At 40.6% G+C, this 23759-nt stretch overlaps 1 protein-coding gene across 2 annotated transcripts; it reads left to right on the top strand.

The window, feature by feature from the left end:
- The first annotated feature begins 551 nt into the window (after positions 1 to 551).
- On the top strand, positions 552 to 23220 carry lss (lanosterol synthase (2,3-oxidosqualene-lanosterol cyclase)). 2 transcript variants are annotated; one of them, XR_001171767.2, is made up of 23 exons: positions 552 to 761; positions 2483 to 2642; positions 4444 to 4582; positions 5003 to 5111; positions 5539 to 5660; positions 7320 to 7416; positions 7502 to 7637; positions 7717 to 7825; positions 9400 to 9518; positions 10723 to 10820; positions 11030 to 11057; positions 11141 to 11197; positions 13008 to 13079; positions 16221 to 16271; positions 16417 to 16566; positions 16650 to 16746; positions 17399 to 17504; positions 17736 to 17749; positions 18698 to 18763; positions 18889 to 18969; positions 20048 to 20212; positions 20893 to 20971; positions 22761 to 23219. XR_001171767.2 is itself a non-coding variant. In NM_001079570.1 (22 exon segments), coding segments are annotated over 22 exon segments (2193 nt in total). In that variant the 5' UTR covers positions 574 to 747; the 3' UTR covers positions 22899 to 23220.
- Positions 23221 to 23759: the final 539 nt, after the last annotated feature.

Below are 23759 nucleotides of genomic sequence, written 5' to 3'. Positions count from 1 at the left end.
TGCCCTGAGAAGCCTGCAATAAAGTCTGTATTTATGTTGTCATGCCTACTCATAGTAATGGACTATGATGGTCCCAGGCTGAGAGTAATCTAACATGATTGTGGATTTTACCACATCCAAGTACAATACTGCTGCAGAGACACCACACATCAAATCTTGGCTTTTATTTTGAAACTTGTAGGTGACATTTCAAGCTTGGTTTCTATGGGTAACATCACTGGTGATGCTTGTCTCCAATGTTAATAAATACTGTATGGACGAAGCACCCTAACTTATCCAGTGTGTAACATTGTACAGGGCATCCTTAGCATATTATACTCGCCGTTACACAAAACATTACTAACAATCTTACCCCTGCTCACGTAAAGGAAGGCTCTTCCACAGACTTATCGCCTTTTAGGTAAAATCCTGTACTTCTCCCACTAACCTGCCTTACAACGTTCAGCCGAGCAAAGTCAATATTGTATCCGCCCATTAGCTAACCTCGAACCAATCAGCCGTCGGCGCGTTTATTCTAACGCTCCATTGATTGGCTGGCACTTTCTCTGCCCATGTCATGTTAGAATGGTATGAGAGGAAACAAAGCGCTCGCCTCTGGGAAGTGTAGTTTTATTTTAACTGAAAGGGTCTGTGGTAAAGCGCCGAGTACCACAAGTCCAAGCATGCAACAGCGGTACTGGGTGGCGTTCCTTCCATATATGCATGGAATAGAAAGCTTTTCGGGTAACACTGATCAGTGAGAGAAAGATGAGCGGAGAAACGTGAGTATAAGTACCATCCTTATTAACTGTATCTAGTAATATATCTGAATGTTCTCATTTCTTATACCTCTCTATAAGTGCAAGGCTCTTGTTATCCAAAGTATCCACTTATTAGTATCATAAGTAGTATTTGGATGTCACAACAAGCTTACAATGACAACACAACAACTAAAATGATGGCAATGTTTACATGTAGTGAGTGTATTGCTAATATATATATATATATATATATATATATATATATATATATATAGTAAAATGTAAATAGTAAAGTTTATAGTGGAATGATATATGCTCATTGTGTACTGCTGTATTTAAGCTGAAGTTAAAGGCTGATGTAAATTATCAGTACATTAGCAGCAAGTACAAATAAATAAGACTTTTAACCCAAATGTTAAAGGAAAAAAAAGTGTAATGTGTTCATGCAGCCAGGTTTATAACCAAGCAGCTCTAACACATATTGTAGGCTACACAGGTTTCCATGCAGTGTATGTACAGCTGATTATAAAGCTGGCTAATATATGTTTTTATGTACTTTTAGAATTACCAGGTCATTCCTTAATATTAGTGCTTCCCAAACTGAGTGGCCTTTTGCTCTCTTCAATACACCTGAAAGCTCAGCTCATAGGTTAGTTATGGTGGATATGTATCTGCTTCTATAGATATTCATGGAACTATGGTTAAAAGACTGACATTCTGATAATTTCCAATATCTGTACTCATTTCATGAGCTATCTGGGCCAAAAAAAATCTTGGACCTTCAAGGAAAGGCCTGGACAAAATTGGCTTAAAAGTTAGTTTTGTTTGGCAGAAGTCACCCCAATTTCTTCTAATGTATTGTTAGTTCTGATGGAGATTGTCGTTGATTAGAGCAATCAGCTGATAAGTGCTTGTAATGTAACTGTATGGACAGGAATGTTTTAGGGTCTGCTGCCACCCTTCCTCATCCCTCATGTACTTACCTCAAGTGTTTATTCAGCTAACACATGGATGTTTCTTCATGCAATCCTGTGCGTTTGCTATTTTATGTGTTCCACTGCACTGAAATGCATGATATACCTCATTCTATCCTATAGAGACAATACCTGCTCCAATGAACTGCAGAACACGTGAGACCCAACATGCAGTTTTTCTTTTGAGTTTGTCAGTTCACTTAGTACTGTCACCATAGAACAGAATTGGGTCTCATCTGTTCCACTTTGGTGGAGCACATTAAAAAGCTACTGCATGGAATAGCATGAAGAAACTTCCATGTGTAAGAGCCCTAACTTAAACTAAGTGCATTATGTTTATATGTTTAAATCTAAATACCAATAAAATAAATCTGACTTCTCAACCTCCCATTAAAAAAGCCAGGGTTTCCAACAATCACTTTTAACAATGGCCAGATACATGTATGACATGTGCCTATTTCAGCATAGTAGAAACTACTGTTTAAAGCTATAATGACATATTCCTAAGGAATTGATAGGGTTAAGCTCTTTTGATTTTTATCCATCAATGCCATACTATTGTTTGCCTAGATTCCGTTTGTTGCTAAAATTAGTATCAGAAAAGGCGTAACAAATCTTTCTTTATTCTGGATGTACCCCATCAGAGCATAGCACAGTGAGAGCATAGCACGGTAAAGATGCAGTGAAAATAGAGAAATAATATAGTGCATCACTAGTTAAGGTAGAAAACTTATAACATGAATAACAGCCCACCAATCTCTTTCTCAGATGCCTGCGCAGAAGAGGGGGGCCTTACAAGACTGCTCCAGCCACTGACCTCACACACTGGCGCCTTTCTTGCACAGAGGGGAGGCAAACATGGTGTTATGTGGAGGAGGAGGATCGGAAACAAACCGTGTTGGAGGCTCACTCCTTAGGGCTGGAAACGGTATTGGCGACTATCACTGGGTGACCCCATTATTTACTCCCACCCCCATCTTTTCTATAGTTGAGCACTTAGTTCTGATGAGAATGCTTCAGCTGAGAGATGAATCATGGTCATTTCTAGAAAAACAAATATGCAAAGACAAAGTGGCTATGGACAACTGCACTGTCTTAGAAAAATGGCCCCTAAAATGTGCTGTGTAGAAATTAGCAACTCTCCAGTACTTCACTGTTGGAATGTCAATAGAACAAAAAAACCTAATTGGAAACATAATTTGTGAACAGAATGAGAGATTGCAAGCTCTTATGGCCAGGGCCCTTTCAGCTTATGTCTTTATTTGGTAATGCTAGTTCCATTGTTTGTCACTGGATGTTGTACCCAATATGCACTGTTAAGCAGTGCTAGGGTGCCACCTTTGTGTTGGACTTTTAACCATTGCCAGGCCCGGCCAGCAAGGCATCCTAGGCAACCTGGCTGGCCACCTTGCTCCACCTCCACCCTCCAGTGCGAGCTCTCATACTTGCACACGGTGATGGTGAAGGAGTGGAGAGATAAGGGTGCATTGGAGGAACTCGGGTTGCTGGTGGGACAGGGCTCATGAGTGGGACTTGAGGGACTGAACTAGCAGTATACAGACAGGAGATACCCAGGGGTATGATTACACAGAAGGCAGAGTTATTATCTGCATGGTCAGTTTTGCAGTTGCTGAGGCTTTATGAAAAGAACATCTCTTAAAGACAAGGTACATCTTACATAAAACTAGGTATGTAAAATAAATAAACATGTAGAGGGTGTTGCTATCCATTATAGGTAGCAGCCCAGAGCATGGCATCTAATTCAGCAGAAGATGGGGGTAGGCTACAGGGGGAAACCCAGAAGCACATATATTCATTACTAAAAGTCTGTGGGGCCCTTGGGCTGATACCCCAAGGCAGTGCTGTCCAACTTCTGTTGTACCGAGGGCCGGAATTTTTCCGACCTACGCGGTGGAGGGCCGATAATGGAAGCCAGTTTTGACCTACCCTGCCTGTGTGTGCCATACTCTGCCTTCCCTACCCTGCCTGTGTGTGCCATACTCTGCCTTCCCTACCCTGCCTGTGTGTGCCATACTCTGCCTTCCCTACCCTGCCTGTGTGTGCCATACTCTGCTTGCCCTATGATGCCTGTGTGTATGGCACACACAGGCAGCATACAGTGACACAATGCTGGCACTGTTCCTACAGTCTGCACAATAACTATGTATTAAAAAACTTTTTAATTGAAGTACCACCTCAGTATATGTTCTTTTTGTAGTGTGCAGGTATTATTTGTGGGTTTCTACTGCTCCTGAGGTGTGAACAGGGGAACAATGGGGGTGATTACAGCCTGAGCCTGAGGTGTGAACACTGCAGGGGGTGAACAATGCAGAGATTAAAAGGTGTGAACAACACAGGGGATTACATATTTAAACAATACAGCCTGATTACAGCCTGAATCTGAGGTGAGAACTATGCAGGGGGCTAGTTAATCTCAGTACTGATACCATTTAAAGCTTACACAAGAGTAAGCCATCAAAACAGCCAGACAGGTGGGGGGCCACACAGAGGGGGGTCGCGGGCCGCCAGTTGGACAGCACTGCCCCAAGGCATACGTTGTAGCATTTCTGGCCTTATTCTTTGTTGAGTTGTTTATGCTCTTTTAATAATTGTATCCTTTGGTGACAACATAAATTTGAAATAAACACTGATAAATGAAAGGCCATACAAAAGTGACCCTGACGCACTGGTCCTGCAGGAATTGATCTCCTTCCTATGTGTCTGCACAGAGTGACCTACTGAAGGATTTGCCACCACCACAAACTGCATATGATGGAGCGTATAATGGAATCACATTTTACTCCGCTTTACAAGCTGAGGATGGACACTGGGCTGGAGACTATGGTGGTCCTCTATTTCTATTACCAGGTATGTTATTGGCTACGTAGAGTAACTTATTGTGCATTTCACACTTCTCATTGTGCTATTATTTTGTTGGTTAGAAATATGCTGACGCTGACTTGCATTACTAATGCTCACTGTAATGACACACAGGCGTTTTAATAAAAAACTTATGGAACTAGTGCTTGTACCATACAGGCCTGGTCTGGTATTCAAAATAGGCCCTGGCATTTCAAGTACACAGAGGCCCAAACAACTCCCACCAACCCACTAAATAGTGACTTTTTATAGGATCTTACAGCAGCCCCTCTGGCATTTTCCAGAATCCACAAATTGCTAGTCCAGGCTCATAATAATAATATGAAAGCAGCAATTCTAGACACTGTGAATTTAAAGCTCAGACTGTTACCATTGCCATAAGTGTAGTTTCTATACCTATATCCCTAGGTCTCCTCATTGCTTGTCATGTGACAAAAACTTCATTACCTGATGCCACAAAGAAGGAAATGATCCGATACCTGCGCTCCGTCCAGTTACCAGATGGAGGATGGGGGCTGTGAGTACTGTTTTATTTTTTTATATCTTTATTGAGCTAAAGACATCCCAAAACTGTCCAGCTGCACCCTCTAGTTCTTTGAAGCCAATAACTCATTTGAGATGCAAGGTAATTCATTAATAGTAGTGCTGCTTACAAGCGCTATGTTAACCACATAGCTTTTATTCAGTGGGCAAGGTAGAAAATTCCAGAATTTCCCTAGCCTGCCTTTGATTTGACTGTAACTTTTACATCATTCAAATTTGGCCCACCAAGTGGGTTGCTAAATCTGGTAATGGTTTGGTCTTTAGCAAGATGGCCATAAGTACTGACATTTAAATGCAGGGCCTGCTTAGATCTGAGGAGTTGGTTTCTCCTGAATCTTTGGGAATCTCTATTAGTGTCAGTATTGTGAGGAATTGATTGGTCACTCCTGCCTTTCTCACAGGCACATTGAGGACAAGAGCACTGTTTTTGGGACAGCTCTAAGCTACACCTCCCTGCGCCTCCTCGGGGTGTCACAGGATGATTTGGATCTGACCCGAGCTCGGAATAACCTGCTAAGCAAAGGTGAGTGATATACACCACAAAATGTACTTTGCTCAAGGACAGACTGCTACCTTCTGCCTGTGCTGCTGCCTTATAAAACTTCAAACAATATGACTTTCTGTAGCTTAGTTGTGAAATAACTCCTAAACCAAAAAAAGCCCCAGTGCTATTCACCTATAACATTATCGTTAGCTAAAATATATGGAATGAGTGAAGGGGTTTATTTACAAAGGGTTTAAACTGTATATCTACTTCACGGCTGTGGCCCCTTTGCTTTTTGCAGGCACTTCACTACACTTGTGTAAAGTGTGCCAATGCTAGGCATAGCATGCCCCTAAAGGGTATTGTAAATACCAGATACTGCAGGAATTGTGCTAGAAGTTTAGCTATCTGCCCCTATTGGAAATCAAATATGAAGATAGGCAGGCACTCCGAATTATTAGTTGCAAAAAAGTAGAAAAATGCAGCCAGTAGAGAATAATTAAGTTAAAAAAGTATAAATTTTATTTTATCCATATGTAAAAGCAAATAGCCTTACGCGTTTCATACCATAGGGTACTTAGTCATAGGCTGGATACATTAAACACAATACACAATATTTAAAGGCAAATTGACCAATGAAGTAAGCTTTGCAATCAACCAATCAGACCGATGGGTCATATGGCTAGGGAAGGTGGATAAAAAGTCATAAATTCACATAAGGATATATTGAACATTGTATACAATAAATTGGTGTATAACCATAAAAAAGCTAGATTTAGGTAATTATACATAACAAGTAACATCGTAATCATAGTTGAGTCCATGTGGTTGTCGAGTTTTTAGGAAGAAAATCCACTTCGTTTCTTTTCTAATTAACACTGAAGAGATATCGCCCCCTCTAGGGCTGGGGATTGCTCTATCTATCCCTGTAACTTGTAAAAAAGATAGGGATCTATTGGAGCATTCAGAGAAATGTTTCGCAACAGTAGTATGGCTGTTGACATTGGTAATATTCAGTACGTGTTCCCTTATCCTATCTTTGAGTTTTCTACCTGTCTGACCAACATATTGTTTCGTGCACTTAGTTATATATCTCCTTACTTGCACTGAATTTATGACTTTTTATCCACCTTCCCTAGCCATATGACCCATCGGTCTGATTGGTTGATTGCAAAGCTTACTTCATTGGTCAATTTGCCTTTAAATATTGTGTATTGTGTTTAATGTATCCAGCCTATGACTAAGTACCCTATGGTATGAAACGCGTAAGGCTATTTGCTTTTACATATGGATAAAATAAAATTTATACTTTTTTAACTTAATTATTCTCTACTGGCTGCATTTTTCTACTTTTTTGCAACTAATAATTCGGAGTGCCTGCCTATCTTCATATTTGATTTCCTGTGATGACTCCCTATGCTGAATGGTCTGGGGCATGAGCACCTGGACCCACCGTCACTGTGGGTAAGAGTTATATATCCACCAAAAAGTGTGATCACATCCTACTACGTTTTGATTGTATCTGCCCCTATTAGCTAACACCAAACATACCAGGTTACAAGCTCAGCATGCTGGGAAAAGGGGGCAGAATTTTGGTAATCTTGCAAATGGAGTTTTTAGTGCTGTATTTGTAAATGATCCCCCTAGAGAACTTACTGAAGAGCTTGCCTAACTCTTTCGTATACCCCTCTTTTACAGGTGGTGCTGTTGGTATTCCCTCTTGGGGAAAGTTCTGGCTAGCTGTACTGAATGTGTATAGTTGGGAAGGCATGAACACCCTGTTCCCAGAAATGTGGTATGTCTCTTTTCTCCATCAGTATGAAATTGAGTTGTTTTTTTTTATCTATCATTCATCAGCCTTTGCACTCCTGTTTTTTCAGGCTCTTGCCTCACTGGTTTCCAGCTCACCCCAGCACACTTTGGTGTCACTGCAGACAAGTTTATCTCCCTATGAGTTATTGTTATGCCACTAGGCTAAGTGCTCACGAGGATGACCTGATCCGCAGTCTGAGACAGGTTAGGGGTGGTGGGAATAAATGACTGTGCTGTGACTTGTTTCAATGAGATATGTTATTCATAGGTGTTTTTTTTGCAGGAACTGTATCTAGAAGATTATAGCAGCATCAATTGGCCAGCCCAGAGGAACAATGTCGCTAGCTGTGACATATATACTCCACACAGTACTCTGCTTCACATTGCCTATGGTATGATGTCTCTTTGTGTGTAGTCCCTGTTCTGACCACTCTGTGGCACTGCTGATCTTTTTCTCTCTATATGATGAACATTGCAGTGTAGAGGATCTCATCTCTGTGCCCCAGATTTACTGCACACAAGATACATATTGTAAAAAATGTTGCCACTAGATGACCAAACTGTATGTGGCCCCCAGGTGGTCTGGCCACATGAGTAGATCTTTCTGTGTGTGTAGTAGCTTTAGGCTTAGATTTTCTTCTGATAAACGTTTGGATATTAATCATACATTTAAATGCAACAATCTAAAACTAACATTCAGACTGAAATTGTAGAATAAAGTACTAAGTCAGAGGATTTTCTGAACATAAAATAATATGATTTCCCAGAAATGCATTATAGGTCACCCAAGGATATCACCAGATACACAATACATGCATATATTTTTTCGTTATCCAACCAAAATTTTCTAACCTGTCCGATTGACTAAACAACCGATCACTGTGGTACAAAAATGACTCAGAGCCCACACATGGTCCGAAAATCATATGAAAAGTGGTTTCATATGATTATATCGCTGTGTGTATGGCCAGCTGTACTGTATTCTGGGGAACTGCTGAGCTCAGTACTGCCTCATCTAATCTAACAGTACAACAGCTTTACAACTCCGCTTACTGTGCCCTTTAGAAAACTTTTAAGCAAATACAGTTGTGTAATGTTTAGTAAACCAGAGTTCCTAATGTAGTTTTCTTACCTTTAAACCAGTAAACCACATATTAGCCTTGTTTCATGGCACAGCAATTAAGCAAGAAAGAATTAGATAATAAAGATAACTGATAAGTGATCTAATCAACTACATATTCTTCTGTTTGCTACAATGTGGGGCTCATTATTTAGGGGATTATTTGCTTAGGCTACTGCCAGGCGAGGCTGATTCTCGATTTTTTATAATGCATATTCATGCATTTCTGTGCCAAAATCTGCTCCGTGTGTCTGCACCCAGTGGTGCAGACAAAGGAGGGAGCAGAGGCCAGTGGATTAGCTTCATATGGCAGTAGCCTTAAAGTTGACACTTGATCCTTTGTGTGAGAGCTGGCTTCATGTATCTGTGGCCAGATACCAAAGGTCTACTTTGTCTTCGAGGAGGCTTGTAAAAATTGCCTTTCAAGTACACAAAGGCCCAAACAGCCCCCACCCATTAAATAGTGACTGTCTATGGCATCTTACAACAGCCCCTCTGGCATTTGCCAGAATCCACAGATTGCCAGGGATTCCCACACACAGACCAACCTTATTGCACAATTCAGTAATATTTCATCCTACTATTAGAATATCCATGTAGATAACTGTACAAAATGCATTCTGTACTGTTAAAGAGAGTCTGATATACATGCTATACAACACAAGAACAAAACAAAGGTCTAAAGAGTGTTTACAATAACATAGTTCTGAGGCCCTGAATTGTATACTAGTGCCTGGAGCAGACCACCTCTACTATACCCCTCCCAAGACGTTTTATCACTTAATTAATTAATTATCAGTTATTTTTTTTTTGTATTCTTAATGTTGCATTTATGTGTATTTACAGCTTTTCTGAATGTATACGAGTCCTATCACATCCCTGCCCTCCGGCGCCGTGCAGTGCATGAGCTGTACGATCACATTGCAGCAGATGACAGATTCACCAAATGTATCAGCATTGGACCAGTAAGCATTACATAGGGTGATGGGGCATATTTTTCTGTGCAAGTCAGATCTTTTTACAGACTCTGCAAGGTTCATTTAAAGGGGAACTACCACAAATATAAGCTTTGTCTCATGGAAATATAATACCTTCTAAATCTAACAAAATAACTCACTCTTGCACAAATCATGTATGTAAAGAAACAGGATTTCTGCTAAAGGTGGTTATTTAGAAAGAGTAAACTCTTAATACATCTTCTAGGGCTATGGCTTCTTACAGCAGCCTCTCTGGCACTTGCCAGAATCCACAGTTTGCCAGTCTGGGCCTGTGCATCTGAGGGAATGGGCTGAATATAGAGTAGATACGCACTCACATGCCCTTCAATTGCTTGCAAGTTCATTTACATAGTTACATAGGGTTGAAAAAAGACCATTGTCCATCAAGTTCAACCCATCCGAGTAAACCCAGCACACAACCTATACTAACCAATCTATACACTCACATACATAAACTATATATATACAACCAGTAATACTAACTGTAGATATTAGTATCACAATAGCCTTGGATATTCTGCTTGTTCAAAAACTCATCCAGGCCCCTCTTAAAGGCATTAACAGAGTCTGCCATTACAACATCACTAGGAAGGGCATTCCACAGCCTCACTGCCCTCATCGTGAAAAACCACCTACGCTGCTTCAAATGGAAGCTCTGTTCCTCTAATCTATAGGGGTGACCTCTGGTGCGTTGATTGTTTTTATGGGAAAAAAGAACATCCCCCAACTGCCTATAATCCCCTCTAATGTACTTGTACAGAGTAATCATGTCCCCTCGCAAGCGCCTCTTTTCCAGAGAAAACAACCCCAACCTCGACAGTCTAACCTCATAGCTTAAATCTTCCATCCCCTTTACCAGTTTAGTTGCACGTCTCTGCACTCTCTCCAGCTCATTAATATCCTTCTTAAGGACTGGAGCAGAGTTAACTGCCAATAGCTTCAGTTTGCATAGGAAGCCTTGTACTTGCTGCCTGGTTAATACAAGTGATGGTGCAAGGGGGGTGCACTGGAGAATTGTGACTCCCTTGCACCCCATCTCCCAAAAGCAGGAAAATTGCCACGCCACAGTAGTACAAAAGACTGCAAGTATGAGTATAGAGTTCTTTGTATTTTGTTTTAATTGCTTCCATTTTTGAACCTAGTGAGTGTAATTGAGCCTTTGTATCTTTAGATTTCCAAGGTGATTAACATGTTGGTCCGTTGGCATGTGGATGGCTCAGAATCCTCTGTCTTCAGGGAGCATGTCGACCGTATACCTGATTATCTTTGGTGAGAATATGTAATGAACATTATAAGTGATTGTAAGCTCAAAGGGAAAATATCACATCACACACTATGATTAATTTAGTCAGAAGTCAATTAACCTGCCTGTATGTTTTTGGAGTATTTATATTCATTTATTTTGAATGTTTATATCACTGTGTTTTGTACTTTATTCCTTCCTGTGTTTATTACTCATGATCTGATGCTTATTACAGGTTGGGTTTGGATGGAATGAAAATGCAGGTACAGCCTTGTGGTTTTTTATTATATATTTTCCTGCAATGTACTTGTGTCTCCAAATGATCATTTTTTGTGCTCTATGGCAGGGTACCAACGGTTCTCAGCTGTGGGACACAGCTTTTGCTGTTCAGGCCTACCTTGAGGTATGTTGGAACCAGATAGTGTTTACCTAAAGAGTAGATCCTCAGTTTCCACCTGAAACAGCCATTGGAGCAGTAAACAAAAGCAACATCACAAATGCTAAAATATGCCAAGACCCTAAATATTATTACATCCTTGGCTGATCCTTGCTTCTCCCTAGGAAGATTTGGATATCAGGCTGGCAGTGCTGCATTAATGCTTCTCCCTAGGAAGATTTGGATATCAGGCAGTGCTGCATTAATGCTTCTCCCTAGGAGATTTTGGATATCAGGCAGCGTTGCATTAATGCTTCCCCCGAGGAGATTTTGGATATCAGGCAGTGGCGCTACATTAATGCTTCTCCCTATGAGATTTTGGATATCAAGCAGTGCTGCATTAATGCTTCTCCCTAGGAGATTTTGGATATCAGGCAGTGCTGCATTAATGCTTCTCCATAGGAGATTTTGGATATCAGGCAGTGCTGCATTAATGCTTCTCCCTAGGAGATTTTGGATATCAGGCAGTGCTGCATAAATGCTTCTCCCTAGGAGATTTTGGATATCAGGCAGCGCTACATTAATGCTTCTCCCTAGGAGATTTTGGATATCAGGCAGTGCTGTATGATTCTCTTCTTCAGAGCAGAGTTACCTGAAGACTTCCAATTTTGAAAACTGAAGGCTAGTTTGCTCTAACATTGCAGAAAGGCTCCAGTTGCAGACATTTTTCAGCAGTTTGTAGGCAGCCTTGTTTATAAAGTGCAGTGTGCAAAGTGCAAAAAAATGCCATGTTTTTGCACATTGAAATGCAATTAGCAGAATTGCCACAGATCTTTGCACAAAGACCGGCATCTGGTGAATGACTACAGTGCTGCTTGGGTTTGGCATTAATGTATTCATAAGGGATGGACAGAGGGAGGCATGTAGGTGTCATTCAGACACACAAGTTAGAGAGTGCCAGCGGGTGCAAGACTCAAAAGAGACCTGTATTTACATAGCAGACAAACAGGGCTGCCCTGTGCTCTGCAGTAAAAATCTGGCACAAGGTGAAAATCGCAGCAGGACCCTGGACAAAAGTGCTTCTTGAATGAACACTAAAATTGAGATTTTGCACCCTTAGGGCATTGGTACACAGGGCGATTAGTTGCCCGCAATAAATCTACCCAGTATGCCATCCCACCATCAAGAATGTAAATGGCCGGTGGGATGGCATACGTATTGCCCGAAGTTGCCTTGTAGGATACTTTGGGAAACCAAAGAGACCCGTATGCCATCCCACCAGCAATTTACATTCTTGCCAGTGGGATGGCATATCAGGGAGATTAGTCGCCCGCAGTAGTAAAGATTTATTGTGGACAACTAATCTCCCTGTGTGCAACTGCCCTTAGGCTAATGTCCCAGAGGGAGAGTAATTGCCTGTGATAAATCTCTGCTATTGTGGGTGACTAATCTCCCCAAAAAGCCTTTCCACTGGTAACAAAGTTGCAGGCAAAGTCCAGCAACTTCAGAAAAATGAAGTAATGCCCAGGCCTTGATTCCGGCACTAAGGCTACTGTCCTTCGGGAAAGATTTATTGCGGGAGATTGATCTCCCTGTGAGACATTAGCCTTAGCGATATAGTCATTGTAATTGGCAAACAACACAGCATTGATTCAAATAAAGTCCTGTCCTTTGCACAGTTGTACATTATGCTGTACCTATGGCTTTTCAGCTGTCCAGATTATTGCTGATAACTTTTGCTACTACTTGTTTAGTTAAAATGCAGTCAAATCTCCTTGTGTCACATAAGCCCATGTAAAGTTGGATTTGTCATTCGCATCAACTTCTCTTGTTGCAGGCTGGAGCTCACCGTAGAAAGGAGTTTCAGAATTGCCTGGAGAAAGCACATGAATTTCTACGAATCTCCCAGGTGAGACACATGGATAAAATAAAATAAAATACCTAACTGGTAAAATATCTTTTAATAAGCTGACTGCAAATATCAGGTATGGGTGTTGGTAGAGAGACTGTCAATCAAGAGCTTTACTGAGAAGGACACTGAGACCAGGTTGCTGTGCATTAATACCATTAATAGGTCATTTTCTTACTGAATCAAATCTGCATTTAGCCCAGAGCAAACAATAGGGCCGGACCTAGGGGTAGGCAGAAGAGACACGTGCCTAGTGCGCAATGGAGGGGGGCACTTACCACTTCTGTACCCCTTATTGTTCCTATGCTACAGTGCAGAGTCCCAGAGTGCCGCCGGCCCCCCTGCACAGCCTGGGAAAGGAGGCAGCAGAAAGTGGGACAGATGGGTGGGACTAGTGGGGTTTTGAAGATATTTTCAATAAATCAACCCGCAACACTACTTTTAAAGCACATTTCTTCTATATTTAGGTGAGCACAATTAATTATGTTGGGCTAAAAAACCCCAACATACTGTTCTTCGAGTAGCTTATACTTCGCTTTTTCTTATTATTATTATTCTTAGCGCCCCCCATTTTCTAAACGCTACTCCTCCTACTGTTTTAGGGGTACAACACCCAAACTCTCCACACTTCTTCACCCTATAGCGGAGCAGGTTGCTTGTGCTTTTCTAAGCGATCCTGCTCCCCGTCTTTTTGAGGCGCCGCTCCGAACACCCCAATTTTCCCATTGACAGGGAAGATATTCAAACTGCTGCCACTCTTACAGCTTTGAAGCTTCACCCCCCAAACTTGAATAACATAATCATGGGGTCACCCCGAATGAAACAGCAACATTTGTTGGATGACCCCAAAGTGGGTGGGGCCAGAAACAGCCAATCAAAGTTCACCCATTGACTTTTATGGGGAAATTGAAACAGCGGCCAATCTTACAGCTTTGAGGCCACACTCCCCAAACTTGAATCACATAGTCATGGGGTCAGCCTGAATGAAAATATGATGGTTGTTGGATGCCCAAAAGTGGGCGGAGCTGTGAACAGCCAATCAGATTTAACCTATTGACTTGGCGGAAATCCAACCAGGTAACTGCGGTTCAAGGTTAGAAAAAGTGGGTGGAGCCACCAACAACTAATCAGATTTTACCTATTGAATTTCAGTGGGGAAATTAAACCTGCTGCCATTTTCACAGAATTAACACCAGGGTCCCCAAACTTTTCACAATTGGTCACTAGGGGACTGCAGTTTTAATTTTGAAAAGTGGGCGGAGCCACCAACAACCAATCAGATTTTACCTATTGAATTTTATTGGTTTGATGCCAGGGTTCCCCAACTTTGCACAGTCAGTGGGTGACTTTGTACACTTAGCAAAAGTGGGTGAGGCTGCCAAAAGCCAATCACATTTCTTTCATTGTTTTCAGTGGGGAAATTTTAACTGCTGCCGTTCAGATTTCACCTATAGACTTCATATGTTTAAATTTAAACTGCTGCATTCTTTAAATATTAATACTAAGGTCCCCAAACTTTGCAGAGCTAGTCACTAGGTAACTGTGGTTGAGAGTTAGGAAAAGTGGGTGGAGCCACCAACAGCCAATCAGATTTTAACTATTGATTTCCAATGGGGAAACTCAACCTGCTGCCATTTTCACAGTATTAACACCAGGGTCACTAGGGGACTGCATTTTTAGGTTTTAAAAAGTGGGTGGAGCCACCAACAGCCAATCAGGCTTCACCTATTGAATTTTTTTGGTTTAAATTTAAAATGCTGCCTTTCTCACACTATTTATGTCTGGGTTCCCAAACTTTGCACAGTCAGTCACTGGCTGACTACATATTCAGGGTTAGAACAAGTGGGCGGAGCCACCTACAGCCAATCCATTTCCACCCATTAGATTTCATTGGTTTATATTTAAACTGATGCCATTATTTAAGTATTAATTCCAGGGTTGTACAACTTTCCAGAGTCACTGGGTATTTCCATCCAGATTCCATAATTGATTTTTTATTGATTTAAATTTATGCTAGGGTGCCCACTGTTAGTCACTGGGTAACTTCAGTCCCAGAGTAGAAAAAGGGGGTGGAGCCACCAACCGCCAATCAGATGTCACTCATTGACTTTCAGTGGGGAAAGTTGCTGCCATTCAGACACTATTAAAACCAGGGCCCCCAAACTTTGCACAGTGGTTTTTACTATATAACTGTCAGATTTCATTAAGTGACTTCACGCTTTTCAGCCCAACATGAAGTTTGTTCTCAAATTTCCCTTTCTAGTTGGCACAATATTGTTTTTAACACAATATCTCCCCTTTAACTCATGGCTCAGGTGAGGAATTGTATGGGCAGAAAAACCATATACCAGTGTGGTACAACTTCTGGTACTCCTGTGCACCAGCAAACCTGATGGAGGATAATGGGAGTTGTTATTCGACAGTGCCAAAAGTCAATACTGTCATGGGAAAACTAGTTTTTTCAAAATGCATCAGTTAGTAGAGCTTCTCCAGCAGAATCCTGTAATGAAATCCATTTTTCAAAAACACAAACAGATTTTTTCATATTTAATTTTGAAATTTCACATGGGGCTAGCAATATTCCCAGGCTGCCACAACCATGTGACCTGTGCCCTGAAAAATTTCAGTCACACTTTACTGCTGCGCTGCAAGTTGGAGTGATATCACCTTCTCCTAGCAGCCGATCAGCAGAACAATCGGAAGGTATCAAGATAGCAACTCCCAGCAGATATCAGAATAGCACTCAATAGTATGAAATCCAAGTCCGATTTGGGACTCCTCCAGTTACAAGGAAGCAGGAGAAACAATAGGTTACCTGAAAGCAGTTCTCATGTGTAGTGCTGGCTCCTTTTGAAAGCTCAGACTCGGGCACAATGCACTGAGATGGCGCCTACACACCAATATTACAGCTATGAAAATACATTTGTTGGTTCAAGAATAAAATGTTAAATGGCAGAGTGAATTATTTGCTATGTAAACAGTGTAATTTAGAAATAAAAAGTATACCATACAAATCATGACAATATTATCCTAATAAAAGTTTTAACATGACTCTGCTTGTCAGTCCTCTGCTTATAGTCAGTCACCTGGATAAAATAATTTGTGTTTTCTTGATGCAGTTTTCCATTTCCTGTATTCCAGATTCCAGATAATCCACCTGACTACAAGAAATATTATAGGCAGATGAACAAGGTGAGTTTTCAGAGGCACAAGCATAATATTGTGGGAAGAGCAGAGCCGGAACAGTGGGTAACTTGCTGCTGTGTAGCAACTCTGGCACTGGGTTAGTTATAGCGTTTAACATATACAATAGACATATATTTTTTTTTCCTCACAGGGTGGGTTTCCCTTTAGCACACGTGACTGTGGTTGGATTGTGGCAGACTGTACAGCTGAGGGCCTGAAGTCTGTCATGTTACTGCAAGAACAATGCCCCTTTTTAACTGATCTCGTCCCACCAGAGAGGCTGCGGGATGCTGTTGATGTGGTAGGAAATTATGGAGAAATTTTTAAGTGGCACAAGGACCTGTAAGTGTCGGTGTATTAATCATGTACCATTATAATCCACAGTTACTCAGTATGCGCAATTCTGACAGAGGCTTTGCTACGTATGAGACCAAACGTGGCGGACTCCTGCTGGAACTTCTCAATCCTTCTGAGGTGTTTGGTGAGTATATATTAGTGATCCCCAACCAGTGGCTTGTGAACAACATGTTGCTCACCAACCCTTGGATGTTGCTCTCAGTGCCCTCAAACCAGGTAGTTATTTTTGAATTCCTGACTTGGTGGCAAGTGTTGGTTGAATAAAAACTTGAATAAAAAAAGCATTTTCTACCAAACAAAACCTCCTGTAAGCTGATAGTGTGCATAGAGGCTGCCTAATAGCCAATCTTAGCCCTTATTTGGCACCTCCATGATTTTTTATGATGCTTGTGTTGCTCTCCAAGTCCTTCTACATTTGACTGTGGCTAACGATTAAGAGAGGCTGGGGACCCCTGGTATATAGCAACAAATATATAGCAAAGGGCAGCAGGGTAAGCACAAACAAACACTGGTGGGGGTGGAGCAATGAGCCAAGACTTGAAATAGGTGGAATAACTTGGAATAACGTCTGTAACAAACAAATGATGAGATTATTATCATTAAGAACTTGTATAGTAACCCTTTCAGTGGCAGATTAAAAATGGGGGGCCAAAGCTACTGTAGCTAAACATCTCTCAGTCTGTTTCTTACTTGTTTTTTAAAACCTTTTATTTAATAGTCCAGCACTGCCCCCCCCCCTCCTTTTAGGAAAAATAAATGGAATATATTTTTTCTAGGGGACATCATGATTGATTACACGTATGTGGAGTGCACATCTGCTGTAATGCAGGCCCTTAAACATTTCCAAGCAAGGGACCCAAACTACAGAGCACAGGAAATCAGGTAACAACATCAACAATATAAATGCATGGTGAGTTAATGTTAATTTCAAGACAGCTTGCAATTAAGTTTTTTTATTGATTGTGGTTATTCAATTATTGAGCTTTAATTTTCCGAAAAAAAAAAACCTGCAGTGCCAAGACTCACACTCTCTGGTTTTATTCTATCTGCACAAGAAGCAACATTCAATTCCTCAAAACCACAAAATTGCAATTTACATTTTTCTTTTTCTAGATTTGCAGATACAGGTATGGGACCCATTATCCAGAATGCTCGGGACCTGGGGTTTTCCGGATAAGAGATCTTTCCGTAATTCGTATCTCCTGCCTTAAGTCTACTAAAAAAAATCATTCAAACATTAAATAAACCCAATAGGATTGTTTTATCTGCAATAAGGGTTCGTTATATCTTAGTTGAGATCAAGTACAAGATTCTGTTTCATTATTACAGAGAAAAAGGAAATCATTTTTAAAAATGTGAATTATTTGATTAAAATTGAGTCTATGGGAGATGGCCTTTCCGTAATTCGGAACTTTCTGGATAATGGGTTTCCGGATAAGGGGTTCGATGCCTGTATTAGCAATTTTTACACCACTACCATAATGAAATGAAAACAACAGCACCACCTGCGGGTCAGTTCTGCTGACCAGCATAATCTAATTTTCAGAAGAGGTTTAAAAAGCACTTTAAGCAATTTCACACTTGTTTTGACTTGCTTTTGTCACCTGCCCCCTCAGCATTCGATTGGTCCATATGTTAACAGTCCTGCTGTACTGCACATGTTCCAATCAAGGTAGATTTAGGTACCCCCCACCCCAAATGATGTATAGCTTGTTTCCATATAATGCTCAGTAGTAAAAGCTTATTACAGTGCACTAGGGAGACACATGTAGCTTGCATATCCACCCTTATCTGACACACAGGCAACTAACAGGTAATTATAAAGGGAGCACACTCTGGGACATATAGGGGGCCCAGGAAGAATTGGGGGTCCAGTGAGGCACTGAATCAGAAGCATATCCAGTATATATTTTGAACAAAGTATTATTTCCAAAGTTTAGGGGACCCTAAAATGATTTTCTAGTGGGGCCCAGTAACGTCTAGTTATATTGCTTAAGGCAACAAAAATATATCTGTATGATTAAAATACATCAGTACATGCTTATTGTTTCCCTGAAACCAACTCAATTTTTCAGAGAGACCCTGCAGAAAGGGCTGGATTATTGCTGTTCAGTGCAGAGACAAGATGGTTCCTGGGAAGGGTAAGTTCCCTATTCATATTTGACAGCTTCCATTTTAGATAAACTTGGCAATTTGCTGCTGGACTCTGCTTGCCTGTGCACTCCGCTAATTCTCATTATATTTTACTTGTATTGTTTTTGTGCAGGTCCTGGGGTGTGTGCTTTACATATGGTATTTGGTTTGGTCTGGAGGCCTTTGCTTGCATGGGACATACATACAAGGAGGGGTAAGTTCCTGAGCATTGCACACTGGTGGGACTGTTGCTAAAATGCCTGGTTTGGGCAATAAAATCCATGAACTGCTTAAGCAAGAACTGTGTATAGATTTTTATGTGTGTGTGGAAAATTGACCATAATGTGAAGAAGAGTAAGACTGCATGTACCGCCTGACATGTGATATAATATAAAACAATGCTCACTAGCCTTCCCTAACCATTGACCTAGTAATTCACTCTAGTGTAGACCTTCAATAAACGTAGGCTTTCCAACTCCAACTGCCTTTTCCATGTGGTATGATGAATGCTAGCAGCTTCATTGACTATTAGGACCATCCAGTCACTACTAATCTCTAGACTGTTCCTTTTCCTCTAATCCTTTGTAATCCTATCTTAAACATTGGCCTGTGGCATGTACTTGCTCTCGTTCGTTCGGCTTCTTGAATCTTGAAACTATTTATTAGGCCTCTACCACTGTCGCTGGCCTTGCTTGTTTGCTGCCTACCCAGACCTTGGCTACACTTGCATTGCATTGTTTTTGTAGTTTGCCTGATCTGTCCCCTCAAGTTGCCTTGTACTCATCCCATCCTGTTCTGTCCTGTCTAATCTATACACTGAACTTTCGATCCTATCCAGTTGCCCTCTAGTTTATCCGCTCTGTCCTCCCTCCCTGTTCTCTTTTGGGTCCTGAATGCGCTTTAGCTGAAGGACTTCTCATCATATCAAACTCCAAGTTTATGGGCATGCCCCATTACTTGTAAGGGCTTCCCTGACATAAGGATGGTTAAGAAAAAGTGCATCCTTATTAGGATGAAACTGAAAGCAGAGACAATTAGTGACAAATATTTCCATTAAACTGTACAAAGGGAACAATTGGAACAAAGAAGAGATTTTTGTGTAATGAACTATTGTTTGATCTTCACAAATATTAAACTCAGAGAGGGAAACATATGGCAGGTTCCTCCTTATATATTCTAGGGTTATCTAAAATATGTAATTTCCCTGTTCATGGGAAGCCAGAAACATTGCATTCCATAATGTGCAATAAACTGTGCAAAAACATTGTGGGATTTTTTACCTTTTTTGTCAGTTGCCCTGAAATCATTCGTGCCTGCAATTTCCTGCTCTCCCACCAAATGGAAGATGGAGGATGGGGGGAAGATTTTGAATCCTGCGAACAGAGGAGATATGTTCAGAGCGCAGGCTCTCAGATACACAACACTTGCTGGGCCCTGATGGGTCTGATGGCTGTCGGGTAAGTGCCTGCTTAATTAAACTGTGATATTAAGGAAAGGGCAATATAGTAAACTTGTGTGGTTTACTATATTGCCCTTTCCTTAATATCCCTTTTAAAGTGAAACAGTTAAATAGTAGAAAAAGAAAAAAGAAAATGAACAAAGAGGATCCTAAATATGTATTTAACAGCAATAAGTGACATTAGCTTTCGATCATATTTTAAATAGAACACTAGAGCTATAGGGCATCAGTTATGACTGGTGGGTCAATCTGATAAAATAAAAAAAAAAGAAAGGAAGACACATGTAAACACACGGTTGTCACTTAACCATGGTAACCCATATGGTATCCAGATACACTGGGGCCATACATATAGCCCATTTCTAAGCCAAATGTGTGCCTTGGCAAAAACACTTCATGGGGCAAAGCTGGAATGATGCCCTCTTTTCCCAGGGGTGTAACTGCAGCTGGCCTTAGTAGACAGAGCATTCAAAAATAATGAACACCAAATGCCTATTAAGATCTGATGTTTTTCAGCCATTCATGCTTGTGACCATGCAAGTTAACCTGACTTTTCGCAGTTCATAGATTACTCACATCAAATGTTTATTGTAAATTGCAGACTGGACATGGGTCCTAAACACTTATTTTTGCCATTTATGTAAGAAAGTACCAATGTTTTTTTCTAATGCTCTTTAGGTTCCCTGATGTCACTGTTTTGGAAAGAGGTGTCCGACTTTTACTGAATAAACAGCTCAGTAATGGGGACTGGCCACAGGTACAGTGTTGATATTACTATGACATGAATACTGTGTTCCTAAGGTAGCTTGTTCTGTCTGGATTATAGGTGATCAGAAACAATGCAATATATTAAAGTTGCATTGTTAATATTATTGTTGTTAATATTATTACAATTAATATTATTTGACAAAAAATACACTATTTTGTTAAACCATGCATCCTTTGGTAAAACCACCCAGAGGCATATCAAGGTCTATAGTTTCATCCTCACTTTTTCTGGTTTCCATGCATTAGTCACTGGGCTATAAGCACAATGTAGGTAGTATAACATCTCCTCCCAGAAACCTATTATGTAGTATGTTCTGAAATACTTTAATACAAAAGAATATCCTTGTTTATCTTTGTATGTGTAATTTGTAGAACATTATGGAAGGAACCCTTATGAAGAAAACCCCAGATCCCAGCATTCAGGGTCACAGATACCTTACCTTTGCTGAAATGCCATATGAGTATTCCTGCAGTTTTCCTAGCTGGCTGCTATCTAGTGTATTGTGGATGCATGCCTACTCAAGCCTTTCCATTTCCCTTTTCAATTGCCTGAGCACTGAGGAGGTTTCCCAGTCCCAAGACCTTGTCTGTGCATTTCCTTTTCAGCACTTACCTACATTAGTTCACATTAAACTGTTGCCTCCCTGGTTCTGACCTTTGCTTCTCTGACCTACCATGGCTCTCCACTCTGGCCTTGGCCCCTTTTGTTTCTGACCTTTGGTTATGACTATTCTATAATTTGTGCCCAGCGTCACCATTCCAGTGCCCATCCTAGCATCAAACTTGAACCCTCTACTTACCTTTCTTTGATCTTTAGTGACTCCACCTATGATGGCTTGGAAGCTGTAGGTTATCTACATATGGGTAGAACATTGCTGGCAGTTTACCTTATAGAAATAAAATTGTGGGTGTTTAAAATGAGTTTGATTACACATTACTAAGTACAAACTGGCTTATTTTAATTATGGTGACATTTGCCAGTTAGGCAACCCTGTCTGTTTTTTCAGTAGGCAATCTAGGCATTTAAAAAATGGGTAAGCCTATATCTTGCACAGATAAAATCTTTTCCCAGCCAGTTCACCATATTTTAGGATAAGGGTCTTGGCATAGAATCAGATATATCTGGGATTATTCCAACAATTTGGTTTAAACTGCTCAGACTCTCATATACAAGCTCCCTATAATTATAATAAATATATACCTGCACTCCTCATAACTATTGCTATACAAATATGCGACTATACATGTACTGCCCATATAAATCCTGTTCTTACACGCAAGCTCCCAGTAAATTTACCAACAGATACTAGAGGTGCATTACCACATATACAAATTCTTGGTCTCTCAAACAATTAGTCCGCTGTTGCCCACTGCACTACATCTGACAGCATGAGGTTTTGATTCATGGTTATATAAGTTTCATTTTTTTTTTTTACCAAACATATACTGGAGCCCATTGATTAATATTAATCAAATTTGCACCAGTGCAGTGCCCCAAAGCAGTCAATCAGTACTATACTTTTATTATTTAGCTGGCAGTAGCTGGTTGGTTGCTAGAGCACAGTGTTAATATATAAGTTCCAATAAGCATAAAGGTTTTTACATAAACCTAATTCTGATGGCTTATTCTCATTTTAAATTCCATTGTACTATAGTTCATAATGTACATTATAGGCATAATATCAGCAAAATAGAGGATAGCGTGAGGTGCCAAAATAGTGTAAAAAAATGTACAATCATTCAATCATTTAATCATATATTGTATATTTTCTCTGCAGGAGAATATCTCAGGAGTGTTTAACAAGAGCTGTGCAATCAGTTACACATCGTATCGGAATGTATTTCCCATCTGGACCCTTGGCCGTTTCTCCCATCTGCACCCAGAGAGCTCTTTGGCTGGACTTCTAAAGAACTGATTTTATCCACCAGAGCGGAACATTCCTACAGCTCTATGAATACCTTCTCCATTTTTAGTGCCTCATGTCAGATCACTGGCCCCCTTTTTTAATTCCAACACTGTCATAATTTCATGCTCTTATAGCAGCATTGTGTCTAACACACATCCATTCAAATCTGTGCAGCTATTTACAAAATACTCAACTAATGCAGTGATCTGCCATCTAATGGAATACATTTTAATGTGCTGAGCCGAACTCTATTTTCTAAATTAATGTTAATAATATAGATAATTGTACAATTGTATAGCTGAAAATAAAGACATTTCATGTAAATACTGCAGATATGTGACGGATCATTGTGGGAAGGTAATCTGATGTTAGATTGAATGGAGTGGCACATGGGACCCCTTGGTGCCTGTATGAAATGGCCTCTCCCTTAAACAACAGATTTTATACCAGTTGTGATTCCTGCAGGCCCAAGTGTCAAGGGTTTATTGAAATGTCACCCACATGGGATGCAATTCCATAAACAATCCCTTTTGGGCATCTTACCAAGTACAGAGCGGATTTCGGCAGCAAAATGCGCAAGTATGCATTCTGGTGCCAAAGTCCATTTGGTTTATTAGTAGCCCAATGTGGACTGGCAGACTACTAGCGGTTCTGTTTAGCAGTACACATGGTCTTTATGCTTCCGAGTCAGAGATTCAAAAATGGGCACCAACTTTGAGGCCACTGGGAGCAACATCAAAGGGGTTGGTGAGCAACAAGTTGTTCATGAGCCACTGGTTGGGGATCATTGGTCTAAGACCACTAACCTGCTAATCATATATGCAACCACATTTAAAGACCCCACAGACAAGCATCTGGAATGCTTTTTAA

Source organism: Xenopus tropicalis, chromosome 9 (assembly GCF_000004195.4).
Source record: "Xenopus tropicalis strain Nigerian chromosome 9, UCB_Xtro_10.0, whole genome shotgun sequence".
Lineage (NCBI taxonomy): Eukaryota > Metazoa > Chordata > Amphibia > Anura > Pipidae > Xenopus > Xenopus tropicalis.
This window is presented reverse-complemented; position numbering and strand designations above follow the sequence as displayed.